This window comes from Notothenia coriiceps, unplaced genomic scaffold (assembly GCF_000735185.1).
Source record: "Notothenia coriiceps isolate Sejong01 unplaced genomic scaffold, NC01 NC01_scaffold00001303, whole genome shotgun sequence".
In the NCBI taxonomy this organism is placed as follows: Eukaryota; Metazoa; Chordata; class Actinopteri; order Perciformes; family Nototheniidae; genus Notothenia; species Notothenia coriiceps.
In genome coordinates this window covers 49733-62648 of record NW_011334004.1, presented here as the reverse complement: position 1 = coordinate 62648, position 12916 = coordinate 49733, and the positions used below count along the sequence as shown (strand labels likewise).

The 12916-nt window shown below is 41.0% G+C and overlaps 1 protein-coding gene across 2 annotated transcripts; it reads left to right on the top strand.

Moving 5' to 3' along the window:
- The first annotated feature begins 295 nt into the window (after positions 1–295).
- Positions 296–12675, top strand: ampd2b (adenosine monophosphate deaminase 2b). Of its 2 annotated transcripts, none has more exons than XM_010788059.1 (18): positions 296–362; positions 5125–5249; positions 5338–5468; positions 5545–5613; positions 5710–5812; positions 5960–6146; positions 6798–6939; positions 7073–7162; positions 7321–7450; positions 7547–7741; positions 7839–7970; positions 8075–8238; positions 9147–9273; positions 9371–9534; positions 10187–10307; positions 10427–10600; positions 11236–11346; positions 11437–12675. In XM_010788059.1, the coding sequence occupies exons 2-18, from the start codon at positions 5220–5222 to the stop codon at positions 11650–11652; spliced, it is 2286 nt and encodes a 761-aa protein (XP_010786361.1). In that variant the 5' UTR covers positions 296–362; positions 5125–5219; the 3' UTR covers positions 11653–12675. The 2 variants fall into 2 exon arrangements, with proteins under 2 accessions (XP_010786361.1, XP_010786369.1); XM_010788067.1 differs by having other exon boundaries at positions 338–414.
- Positions 12676–12916: the final 241 nt, after the last annotated feature.

Genomic DNA, 12916 nt, shown 5'->3' with positions numbered 1-12916 from the left:
CTCAAACCTTACCGCTGAGCCAGCACCATTTTATTCACACACACACTCAGACGCCACAAACATCCCAAACACATGGTCCCTCAGCAAAACACAGCACAGAGGATAAAGCAGAGGGCAGGGGGGTGCTGTGAGAGAAACTCACAGCAGGAGACAGTGCGTCCGCTGCTGATGTACGTCCCCTCCCCCCGCCTCCTCTCCCTCCTGTGGTACGTTCCAGATAGATGTCAGAGGCATTCAAATGAGGAGGATCAGCTCCAGAGGCAGCTAGTGCAGCGACAGCTGGCCTGAACCAGAGGCAGACAGAGGGGGGTCACACACGGGGATGTGAGGGGGAGTTCGTGGATCTGCGGGACCAGCTCTTTGTATGTATGACAGGGACAGATTAAGGCAATAGATGAGGATGGCTCGGACTCTGTGAGTGTGTTTCTGTGAGAGCGTTTGTCTTGTCTTTGCCAGTTTTCCTTGTGTTTTTAGTTTGTCTTTCTTGGTTACGTCCATCCCTTCCTCCCATCATGTTTAACGCATCTTAGAAGGACGACAGACGCTATGGTCCATTTGTTGTTTGGCATGCTCCGTCTCACTGCCAGGACAGCCTCTCTCTCCTCTCTCTGTCTCTCTCTCCCTCTCTCTGTCTCTCTCTCTCTCTCTCTCTCTCTCTCTCTCTCTCTCTCTCTCTCTCTCTCTCTCTCTCTCTCTCCCTCTTTCTCTCTCTCCCTCTCTCTCTCTCTGTCTCTCTCTCCCTCTCTCTCTCTCTCTCTCTGTCTCCCTCTCTCTCTCTGTCTCTCCTCTCTGCCCTGCTAGCTTCTTGGTAATGCAGGCTCTGAAGAGGCAGGTACGCTCCACTACCCTCATCCTGAGCAAAAGCACAAATAATGTTTTCCTCTCCTCCTCTCTAACCCTCCCCCTTTTCCCTTTCCCTCTTTCACTGTCACTGCCACGGTCCTCTGCCTGTCCCTTGACGGGATTGTGTAATAGCCCTGAGCACTGCTGTCTTTAGTGTGCTGGGGACAATGTGTGTGGCGATTGATTGTCCCACAAACTAGCTTTCTCTCTCTCTCTCTCTCTCTCTCTCTCTCTCTCTCTCTTTCTCTTGGAAAAGGGATAAAGGTGTAACTGTGCACAAAGAAGCAGAGCAGATCGATAAATCGTGCTGACCTGCAACTGCTGTGGGATCTGATATAGAGGGTTGTTTTTAAGGCTAGGGGGCATCCTGCTTTTTATTCTTAGCATTCCTTTTCTTTATGGTTCAAGCAGGAAGGCTGACGGCAGCAAAGAAAACACAGTTAAGAAGTTACTTGAATACCAACATCGGCCTGCAGACATGCAGTTTCTGCAGCTGCAGAGACTAAAGCAAAGATTTTGATTACACATCTTGAGAGTCGTCAGCTGTTTGATGCAGAGCCGTTGGGAGAAGCAAAAAGTAAAGATCGTTGTTAGATCCTGATGCATTCTCCCTGACAGCTGCATGCGTTTGTCTTTTGGACACAACACTCCCTCTTGTGCTGGATTGTGTGTCTGCCATCATTTATTGTGAAATACTATAGTGATACGTGAGATTGTCTTTCTGTTTATATTGCTCTGTTAGTTGTTGGTTTGATATTCTGGCTTTAGCTTTCATCGTTAAGTGTAAAAAACTAACTACTCAAAGGTTTGCTACATATGCCTTGTAATCCTGTTTCTATAGTGTTTTTAAATGTAATACAAATGTAACCAGAATTTCTTTTAAATAAAAAGCATTATTGGTGACATGCTTGTCTTTAGGCAACGTATTATATTTGACACCTTTGCCTTAATTTTTTGCATAAAGAAAGGTGTTTTTGCAGATAATCATTTATATTCTTTAAGTAAGGTACTTTAAAAAAGTATGATTTTCTTATATCTACTGCAACTTAGAGGATGTATCTGCACTTATATTGACAATATCCAATCTTAGTAAAAAATAAACCTCCAGTGCTGCTTTGTTTACATTGGTATTTCTGCTTTCTCAGCAGCACTGACACATGTGATCTGTGTGAGAAAGCATTTTTCCTCGCTGTCAGACATTTGCCACAGAGGCTGTGAGTCACTGGCACCTTTAGGGGGGGGGGGTTGTTATCTGCGTAGTCAATGGAAACAGTTGGACAGTGGTTGATGATGCATGGCAGAAAGTCCAGAGGAGAGAAGAGGGGGTAAATAAAGGGAATCTCTTGATACTTACATCTAATAATCCAGAGCATCATGCTGAATGTTATTCCATTCAGGCGGTTGTTGGTCTCAAAAGTAACACGGTGTTCTAAGAAAGACCAGTGGGGGGAAAAGCTGTCCTGTAGATGAAGTTTCACACAAAGTCTGTTGACCCCGGACCTCCAGCTCCCATCTGGCCTGTTAGCTTCGTATAACTTTCCACTTGTGATTTCATCCCCTGAGGCCCGTTACACCGCACCATCCGGTCTGAGCTGCACTGCAGTCAGGGCTGTCCACACTGTACAGCTGCTGGAATATTTCTGCAGTTGAAGACCCGCATCATGCTGATACCATTTGACCTCATTTTGATGTTGTGGAAGATGATGTGTTGAAGTGTCTGCTGCGATTCATCATGTTGTCGTATCAGCTCCAATTGGTTTTACTCTCTTTCTCTAAGCCCTTGTGTTGCTTTCCTCAAGCTGCTATTAGATCAATAAAAGCTTCAGCCAACTGGATTATGATGTGCAGGTTCAAGAGAAACGTGACATTCATTTCTGAGTGTTTGCTCTCCAACAGTAGGGGGATGAGTTGTTATGTAACTGTAGATGCTACTGATCCAAATATAGCAGCCATTAGGGGATTAGCTCCAGGCCCGCCTTGCTTGGCTCGGCTTGGCTTTGCTGTATCCCAGTATGGATGCCTTTGCCGCTGGTCGCCTGCTGTTATCACCACTAACTGATGTGCCCCAACCCGACAGCAGGGATAACATCTGAGCCAGCATGCATCTCACTGACGGCTCCCTCCTATCACTGAGGCTCGACCTTGTGACTGAGACTGGAGGACAGTCAGGCATCACAGCTTGCGTTCTCATTAAATTCATTCAAGCTAGCTTTGGATAGACATAAGTTACTTAGTATTTCTTATTTAGATACATTATTCATTATCAATCAATTATTGTTTCATCCCTACATTTTTGCAAAATGGTATTCCCTCAATGACCTCTTTCAATATCTTGTTTTGTCTCACCAGAAGTTAGGATGTACTTTAACACAGAAACATCCACATATTGTAGTATTTGGAACAGGGGAATGTTGTGTGTGTGTTTACTCGAAAAATACAGCAGTTATATAAGTTCATAAATAGACTATGGAATTCATATTTGCAAGTCTAAATTTCACTCATTGATTGATTTCGAGAAGGTTCTGTGACCCTTGTTTGTGTGTGCATGACAATTTTTTATTTATTCAAAAATGAAAACTTGTAGTACCTCGAGAAGCACATTTAGTAAAGAGTGTTAATTCATTTGTTTGTAAAATGTTTGTGCACATCTTCTGCAACCCTGTATAACATTTTCACAAGGATTTTTTTAATTACGCCAATCTTTTTAAATCCTTACTTCTTGTATATTAAAAACTCCTATTCACTATTTGCATTATGTTCTACAATGATGTGCTTTTATACAGGGAATTTTCTTGTCTTATTTGGCGTCTTACTCTTTTTATCATTTAGCTGAAATTATTCCTGTAGATGCGACCTCCTTGGACAAAAAAATCAAGTGTTATTTGAATATTGTTTGTGTAACTAACTGAGACCCATAGCAGAATGTGCACGCTAGGCTCTTCAGCGTTTTAAAAGTCAAAGAATAAGCCCTCCTGAATATTTATACACAACACTGAAGAAGTTCCCCTTCTGTGTTCGTTGTAGTATCTTAGTCTGAGATGCTTGTGTGTGTTTTTGACGTTGCGTCCTTGTAGTTCAGGCCCACTTTCTCAGCGTGTTGAGTAGGATGTGTTGATTGGACAGTGTTGGATAAACAACGTGTTAAGTTGGGGTCCGGCCAATGATTACACCACCACCTCTTTTCTCTTTCCCTCTGCCTCAAGTGTTTTTTTACTCTTTAATGAGGCTTTTTCTCAAATCCTAATCGGCCCAGTTAATTGGCCGCTCTGGTCCCCCTACTGTCCCTGTAGAGTAGACAGACATTATGTGTTAAATAAATCAAGCTCTTAATTTAAACCCTGCTCAAAAGAAACAAAACAATACAGACTGCAGGTATCCCACGGTATACCCTCTTTGACCTTTGTGTGTGTATTAATACCGACAAACAACAGGCTCAGTGACACTCTAGCACACACAGGATAAAATATTTAAGAGCATGATGAATATTTCAGTGGCAGGTGCTTAGTTTCCAAGTAAAGATTAATATAGTTGCAGACAGACTGCTACACAGACACCCAGAGGGAAACAGAGCAGTAGAGGCATTGTATTTCCTCACTGTTTGTTTCTCACAGACTAATGTGAGGAACACTTCTGTTTTCCTCATCGTTGTTGACAGCTTTCTCCAAGTCTTTTTTTAAATGACCATCCCCCCTTCACTTTCCCTTCTTTCCTTTCCATGACAACTGGGTTTGTATAAAATGTCTTGCAATGGCAACAATGGAGGGTATTAGCCAGAGTAAGTGCTGACGGGCTCCCCACCTGAGTAGTCCATTGTGCCTTGAGGCGTAAACAGCGGCTGACCTCAGACCTGCGCTCTTGTGCAAAGTCCGACTGACGGAGGAACAACACGCTTCTGCTCACTGTTTGTTTGCTGTTGTTCAGGAATGAAAAATCACAGAGACTCAATAAACTGATTTAGTTTCTTTAGCTGATTCATATTCATATCTAACCCTCTTACATGATGGGTAAAATGAGGAGATGTTGCTATAATATTAATAGGATTCGACTGTTGGAAGCAAAACTCATTTAAAGTTAGGATTCTTAGTAACTGTGAGCGTCTATCGAGCTACTAAAATATGGTGTTATTTGACTAATATGTCAATAAAATGCTGTTTAATTTATTTCTTAAGCTCCAAAACAAGGATAGGATTATTCCTGGAGAGACATTATTGCGTATGTCACAAAGATGCACAGTTTTCTCACAATTTCTTTGCTTTCCCTTTTTCTCCTCTCTATCTCCAGCTGATCTCCGCGGTGCCCGCCACCTCCTCACTTCCCAGCATTCCTTGCCTGGGATCCCTGTGGCCTTGAAACAGTCCATTGACCTGCGTACATCCATGGACGGGAAGTACAAAGAGATTGCTGAGGTTAGTACTCTGTGAATTATTGACCTAAAAAGATGAAGATTTCCTTGATATGTGGACTTTCATAATGCTGTTTTCTGTTTATGTGAAGGAGCTGTTCTCCCGCACCATGGCCGAGAGTGAGATGCGCAGCGCGCCTTATGAGTTTCCAGAGGACAGCCCCATCGAGCAGCTGGAGGAGAGACGCCATCGCCTTGAGCGTCAGATCAGCCAGGATGTCAAGTAAGTGTAGAGGAAGGACGGTTAGTAAACAGTCACATGACTCAGACTCAGGATCCTAAAGTCTCTCTGTACTCAGGTTTGAACCCGAAATCCTCCTGCGAGCCAAACAGGAGTTCATGAAGACTGACAGTGCCACAGACCTAGAGTGAGTGTTTCACCAATATTGGTCTTATTATCTTTAAAATAATGATGAAGTGTACAGAATATGAATACTTTGAGTCATTTGTGCATATGTTATAAGATACATGATGGAGCAGAGCCAATTCCCTGATCTGCAGGAGAGAGATCTGGTTCCAGAGAGAGAGTACCAGCGAGTCTCTATTTCTGGAGAGGAGAAATGTGGGGTGAGTCCCAGTAATTCACGGAGAATGTATTTTAGTAGAAACACTTCAAACATAAATACACATTTCATACATTTAAATAACAACTCCTCTGAGGAAAAGACAAAATGTGTTTTCCTTGCTTAGCTTTTTATCTTTCCTTGCACCCAGGTTCCCTTCACAGATCTGTTGGATGCAGCCAAATGTGTGGTGAAGGCTCTGTTCATCAGACATAAGTACATGGGTCTGTCGCTGCAGAGTTTCTGCAGGACGACTGCACGCTACCTGCAGGAGCTGAGTGAGAGACCTCTGGACTTAGACTATGAGGAGGACATCCCAGAGGCCGGAGGCTATGCAGGTATGTACAGTGTGCATGAGCGCTGATATCCTCATATACTGTACAATATATTGATGAAGTAGTGAGGAACAGTGAATAGGAGGCACTGATTTGTGCTTATACAATAACACGAGAGAGAATTTTACACTATTATTATACAATTACACACTGTACTATGACTTTTGCCAGACTATACTATTTTCTATGTTTATTTTTTATCTATATTAAATTATATATTAAACCTACTATATTAAACCTCTTTATTTTATGACATACTTTAATATGACTATGTCCTGACTATTTGCGATGGTTGTTGCTATATACCGGTGTTGGCAAAAACGTTGATGTGTAAAAGATCTAATACGGGTTAGGGTTAGAATATATGTTAAAATTACACATACGATAATATTATGTCAATAATCCTAAACTATTTATATCTTTATTATTTTGACTCTAAAATATTTACTGATCTTGTGTTAATATGGGAATATAAGCCATGTCCAGTGCCGTACTCTCACATTAAGACATCACCGGGCACACCCACAGATTTCACAATCCATCTGTCACACACCCCATACCAGCCTGTCACAACATGCAAGCTGTTAAAATCAGACCTTACTTGCATGTGCATTCCCACCTCGTCCAGAGCCGTGACGTTCTGTCTCCCTTCAGATGGCTCAATGCACCCAACCATTTCTAAAACGCACCCCTATGAGAACCAGGACCCTGCCAGCATGCCCCCTGATATGGCCTACGGCTGCAAGATGGTGGACGGTGTCATGCATGTGTACACGACGAAGAGCAATATGGAAAAGTGAGATATTGATGATGAATCACTCGCATGCTTTATCTTTTAGTCCTGGATGTGGTTGGATCTGTTTTTAGACTCAGTTCACACATTGTGTTGGCAGCAGAGGGTTCCTACTTCAGTTGTGATGTTCTAACAGGAGCACAGAGCTGGACCTGCCGTACCCCGACCTACGGGAGTACATCGGTGACATGAACGTCATGATGGCCCTCATCATCAACGGACCAGTGTACGTTGTCCTGATATTGACTACAGAACAGAGTGTATATATCATGTTTTTAAAGTATAATGGACCATTCAAATTGTTTATCTCTGGACTTCCTAATTATTCCCTTTTTGAATCACATTTCCAGCGAGTGACTCTTTTTATTTGTTCCTTTGACACAGAAAGTCCTTCTGCTACCGTCGTCTGCAGTATCTTAGCTCCAAGTTCCAGATGCACATCCTGCTGAATGAGATGAAAGAGCTGGCAGAACAGAAAAAAGTCCCACATCGAGACTTTTACAATATTCGCAAGGTGAACTTGAAAGATGTTTCCTACTGAGCCCTATCAGAATATTTATTAAAAACCAGAACCGGACTTCAAGATATAATGTTCTATCTTGTTTTACAGGTAGACACACATATTCACGCTTCGTCCTGCATGAACCAGAAGCACCTTCTGCGTTTCATCAAAAGGACGATGAAGAAGTTCCCGAAGGAGATTGTGCATGTGGAAAAAGGAAAGGGTCAGACGCTCATGGAGGTGTTTGAGAACATGAACCTGACGGCCTTTGACCTGAGCGTGGACACGCTGGACATGCATGCCGTGAGTAACGCCCAGGATGGATAGATAAAAGGTTCACAGGTTGCCAGGTTGGTGTAGAAATGACAAATAGTGATTCAAATGTCATTCACTTTTGCAGGATCGTAACACTTTTCACCGCTTTGACAAGTTCAATGCCAAATACAACCCCATCGGCGAGTCCATCCTGAGAGAGATCTTCATCAAAACAGACAACCACATTGAGGGGAAATACTTTGGCCACATTATTAAGGTGCTCAACAAATACGCAACCCATCACCTGTCACTGATACCTGCAGAATGAGTGCATGAGACACTGGCGCCCTCTGCTGACCGTTTTTTGTTACTGCTCCTCAGGAGGTGATGGCTGACCTGGAGGAGAGCAAGTACCAGAACACAGAGCTCCGGCTCTCCATCTACGGCCGCTCCAGAGACGAGTGGGACAAGCTGGCCCAGTGGGCTGTCAAACACCGGGTGTACTCCAGCAACGTGCGCTGGCTGGTGCAGGTGCCACGACTCTTGTGAGTAACTGCGCTGGTGGGAAGTGTGATAAAGTAGAGGAACTAAGGCCCCTAAAAGTCGAGATACCCCTACCCGAGGTTGAACAAAGCACAACCATGTTTTTTTATTACTATAATACGTCTACTTTAGGAAACGGATGCTTGTATACAAATATTTTACTGCAAAATTATACTTTTTTGTTGATGTTTGGAACCTTCCCATATCTGAAAATATTGAAAATGTAAGCTCCTCTGAAGGGGGCCGTGTTGGCCTTATCCCATGTATCTCTGGAAATAATGATCAGAATGTCACATTTGGACTAGATATTCAGAGAAAGGTATAGCACACAATAGAGCTTATACAGATTATATCAATACCTTTTATAATATTAACACTTAAACACACATGAATCTAATACTACACTTGAGTATTGTACTTAAAAATAATAATAAAGATTATCAACATTCTGACATTACTAGTGTTCTTTAACTAAGTAAACATTTTTTTTCAATACATTTTATTGAAATGTTTCTCAACTTTGACTTCATTTTGACATTTTAATGACATTTTTGACATACTATTATATGACTTTTTAATTATATTTTAACCACATTATTTTTGACCTTTTTTTAGACATTTTTACAAGATGCTTTTCTGTAACATGTTTACGATGTACTTTTACTATACTACTACTTGTAACTTTTTTTAAATTACATTTTGCCACATAATTCAGCATGACATTTTGCGGACATAGTCTATGACATAGTCTATGACTTTTTAATAATAAGTCAGTATTAGTTTCGGAAAATATTTTTTTACAGCATACAATACTATGCTTCTTTTCACCACTTTCCTATGACATACCATACTGACTTGTTTCTGGACACATACCATAACTGACTTATTTATTTTGTATTTTCTCTTAAAGTGACGTCTACCAAACAAAGAAACAGCTGTGCAACTTCCAAGAGATGCTGGAGAATATATTTACACCTTTGTTCGAGGTTACAGTCGACCCTGGTAGCCATCCAGAGCTGCACCTCTTCCTACAGCACGTATGAAGTCTTTGCTGTGTGATCATTAAATACATTTTATTCACATGTAGCCAGACCTCAGAGGGTTTCATGGATCTCTTGTTGGTCCCTCATACAGGTTGTTGGTTTTGACAGTGTGGACGATGAGTCAAAACCAGAGCAACATATCTTCAACCTGGACAGTCCGCTGCCAGCCAACTGGCAACAGGAGGAAAACCCACCCTACTCCTACTACCTCTACTATATGTATGCAAACATGACGGTGCTGAATCACCTGCGCAGGTATGTAGATACAGCTAAGGCCCACTGGCTGCCATAAACAGTTATAATGATATGTTTTAGGTGTAGAAACTTACAACGACTTCAACTTTGAACTAGTAATTTTTCAAGCACATTTTTGCAGCGAAGTCATAGTATAGCATTTTGAAATTTGAAAAGGTTTATACTGTATTGTGTATAAAATGTCATGCTATACTGTAGCATGTCAATTGTAAACATAGTCATTGTATAGTATGTTGAAAAATATAAAATAAAGCAATAGTACATTATGTCAAAAAAGTCACAAAAGAAGGCACAATATACCCTGAAAAAAAGAATAACATATCATATTATATTATGTCATTAAAATTTGTAAAAACAGTTTGTCAAAAAATGAAAACATGGTCATAGTATTATATGTCAGAAAGTCAAAAACACCAGAATATAATATGCATAAAAAGTCAAAATGTTGATAAAGAAGGCCTAAAATGGTGTGGGAAAACATCAGAAAAAACGTCATCGTATAGTTTATTGAAAAAAAAATTAAGTGTGTCTAAAAAAAAGTCAGATTATAGTTTTTTCAAAGACTGTGTACACTTCAAACAATGCTAAAATATGTTACCCCCTTTAATCTGTGGAATTCCCGCCCCTCCTATCTGTGTCTTTTACTTTCCAGACAGCGAGGGTTTCCCACCCTTGTTCTTCGTCCTCATTGTGGGGAGGCGGGGCCGATCCATCACCTGGTGTCTGGTTTCATGCTGTCAGAGAACATCTCCCACGGGCTGCTGCTCAGGAAGGTGTGTCTATCTTATCTTAGTCATACCTTGTACTCTTCATAATGGATGCAGTGTTAATATATTCCTATAACATTAGTTGATTAATAAAGCTCACAACATTGTGCTTTCTGATCCTCCAGGCTCCTGTGCTGCAGTATCTGTACTACCTGGCCCAGATAGGTATTGCCATGTCCCCTCTCAGCAATAACAGCCTGTTTCTCAGCTACCATCGCAACCCTCTGCCAGAGTACCTGTCCCGAGGCCTCGTGGTCTCTCTGTCCACAGACGACCCTCTGCAGTTCCACTTCACAAAGGTCGGTGTACACAACCACAACATCCTTAATGTTAAAGTTACACTTACACTTGTGGTGCACCTTTGTACCGAAGTGTAACAGCACATGCCATATAAGTTTCAAAATAAACTTGACTTGAATTGAATATAACGCACCAAGTTTGTTTTCTGTCTTGGGACCTTTGTTGCATGCCTTACTCCTCTCCAATTATCTTGAATTTTACTTATAATGTTCAGTATTTCCATGATATCAAACCCCATTGTGACTATTGATGGCTGGCATTTATTCTAGAGACGTTAGCTTACATTGTAACTAGCAGAGTGGTCTTCGGAAATTGTGAAACAACACAAAAGGCAAGGCAAGTTAATTTATATAGCACATTTCAACACAAGGCAAAAGTGTTTTACAAAAAAGACACAGTGCAACAGAAATACATTCTAAACTCACATATTATATTTAAAACACGTTTCAAATAAGGGTGAGGGTCCTGCTTGTTCAGAGTGGCTGTCCTTAATAACAGACTAGGTGTAGCCTACAGTTCAGATAGGGGAGGACTGGCCTGTTTAGTTATCAGAAAAATTGTTTTATTGTGTTCACCAGGGTTAACATGTGACCTTGTAACCTTGCTGATGTGTTTTGGTATTTCCTTTGTGTAGGAGCCCTTGATGGAAGAGTACAGCATTGCTGCTCAGGTGTGGAAGCTGAGCTCCTGCGACATGTGTGAGCTTGCCAGAAACAGCGTGCTGATGAGTGGATTCTCTCAAAAGGTATCACTTACTGTATAGCACATCTAACTATACCACTCCCTGCTCAGTCTATAGTTCTGTAGCCTGATTAATTTTCCTCTCCTGGATCAGGTGAAGAGATCCTGGCTCGGCCCACATCACCGCAAGGAGGGGCAGGAGTGTAATGACATCCGGCGCACCAACGTCCCTGACATCCGCGTGGCGTACCGCTATGAGACCATGTGTGAGGAGCTGAATTTAATCACACAGGCCATCCGCACAGACGAGCTGGAGACCATCGAGGAGGAGGGCAGTCTGTGCATGGGAGCAGTGCAGGGAAGCAAGTGAACATGCAGCACAACAGACACACATTTCTCACTACATTCCCTGTCTTTACATCAGGACTTCAACATATCTGTGAAAAAGGAAAGCATTGTTCCAAGAAGATTGTGAACGTTGCTCCTGGGCCACTATGAGAGGACCTACAATCTGTGTACCCAACATGTTTACTTCCTTTAGTGTCCTGTGTCATTCTATTATTTCACAAAGTCTCTTAATGTATTTCCAATGTAATTATTATATCTTGTCAGAGTTTCTGAACTTCCTGTAGCCAGCATTGATTAATAATACTTTAATTCAAGATTTAACAGGTTTTGCAACAACATTTGTTTGACATGTGATGCAAAACATTAGTAAAGAATATGTATGTTTAGGTCAAGTTCGATTCACAATGCTTGAATTTGGCTGGTTGACATGTTGAACTGTTACTTCTCACAGGACAATAGAAAAATCCTCCATATTCCTTCCTAATGGTAATGATTATAAGAACATATTTCCCACAGGTGTTCTGTTTCATATTGCAGTTTGGGTTTTGTTTTTACAGTCTCTACAGTTATTCAGTACAGTTGCATGATGGCAAGCCAATATGTGTTCTTGTGCAGTATTGCTACACGTTTGTAGCTTGTTATTATACTCTGATTTTGTGACATTGTTTCTGCTTTCAATATATACAGTAACTCTGATTTAATACCATATGTCCTTTACATGTACACGGATATTTTAAAATGCATACATTTATGAGTCATAGTACAGTAATTGATGCATGATATGTTCCTTCAGTTTTCATTCATGCATGAGACCAACAGTGCAATTCATGATAAAAACCATTATTTTGGGGAGAATTGAAAGTTGTCTAACTTGACAAACTCTTTTTTACCTCCTGCCTTCAGTTGTTGTCATGATGTTATTTGTAGGGGTCTCAAGTGTAAGCACTACAGTATGTGTCCCTCCCAGAGAAATATATGTGATGTTTGTGGAATATTATTTTTAATGCATTTGTGTCTAAGAAAAATAAATGTTGTTCACACTGGAGTGCTTGACTTTTTTTTGAATGCCATTTTTAATTAACATGGAAGACCAACTTTACAATAGCAACAATTATTTTTAAAAACAACACCAATGACTTAGTTTGGGACTATTATTTGTTCCCAATGTTTAACATGAACATGTATCCCCATGTTGATTTCTAACAACTATGTTGTTAATTCAGCAATTTTGATCTGCGTGACATTAATGCATTAAGGCATTAGGTAAACCAATCTTTAAAAAAGTA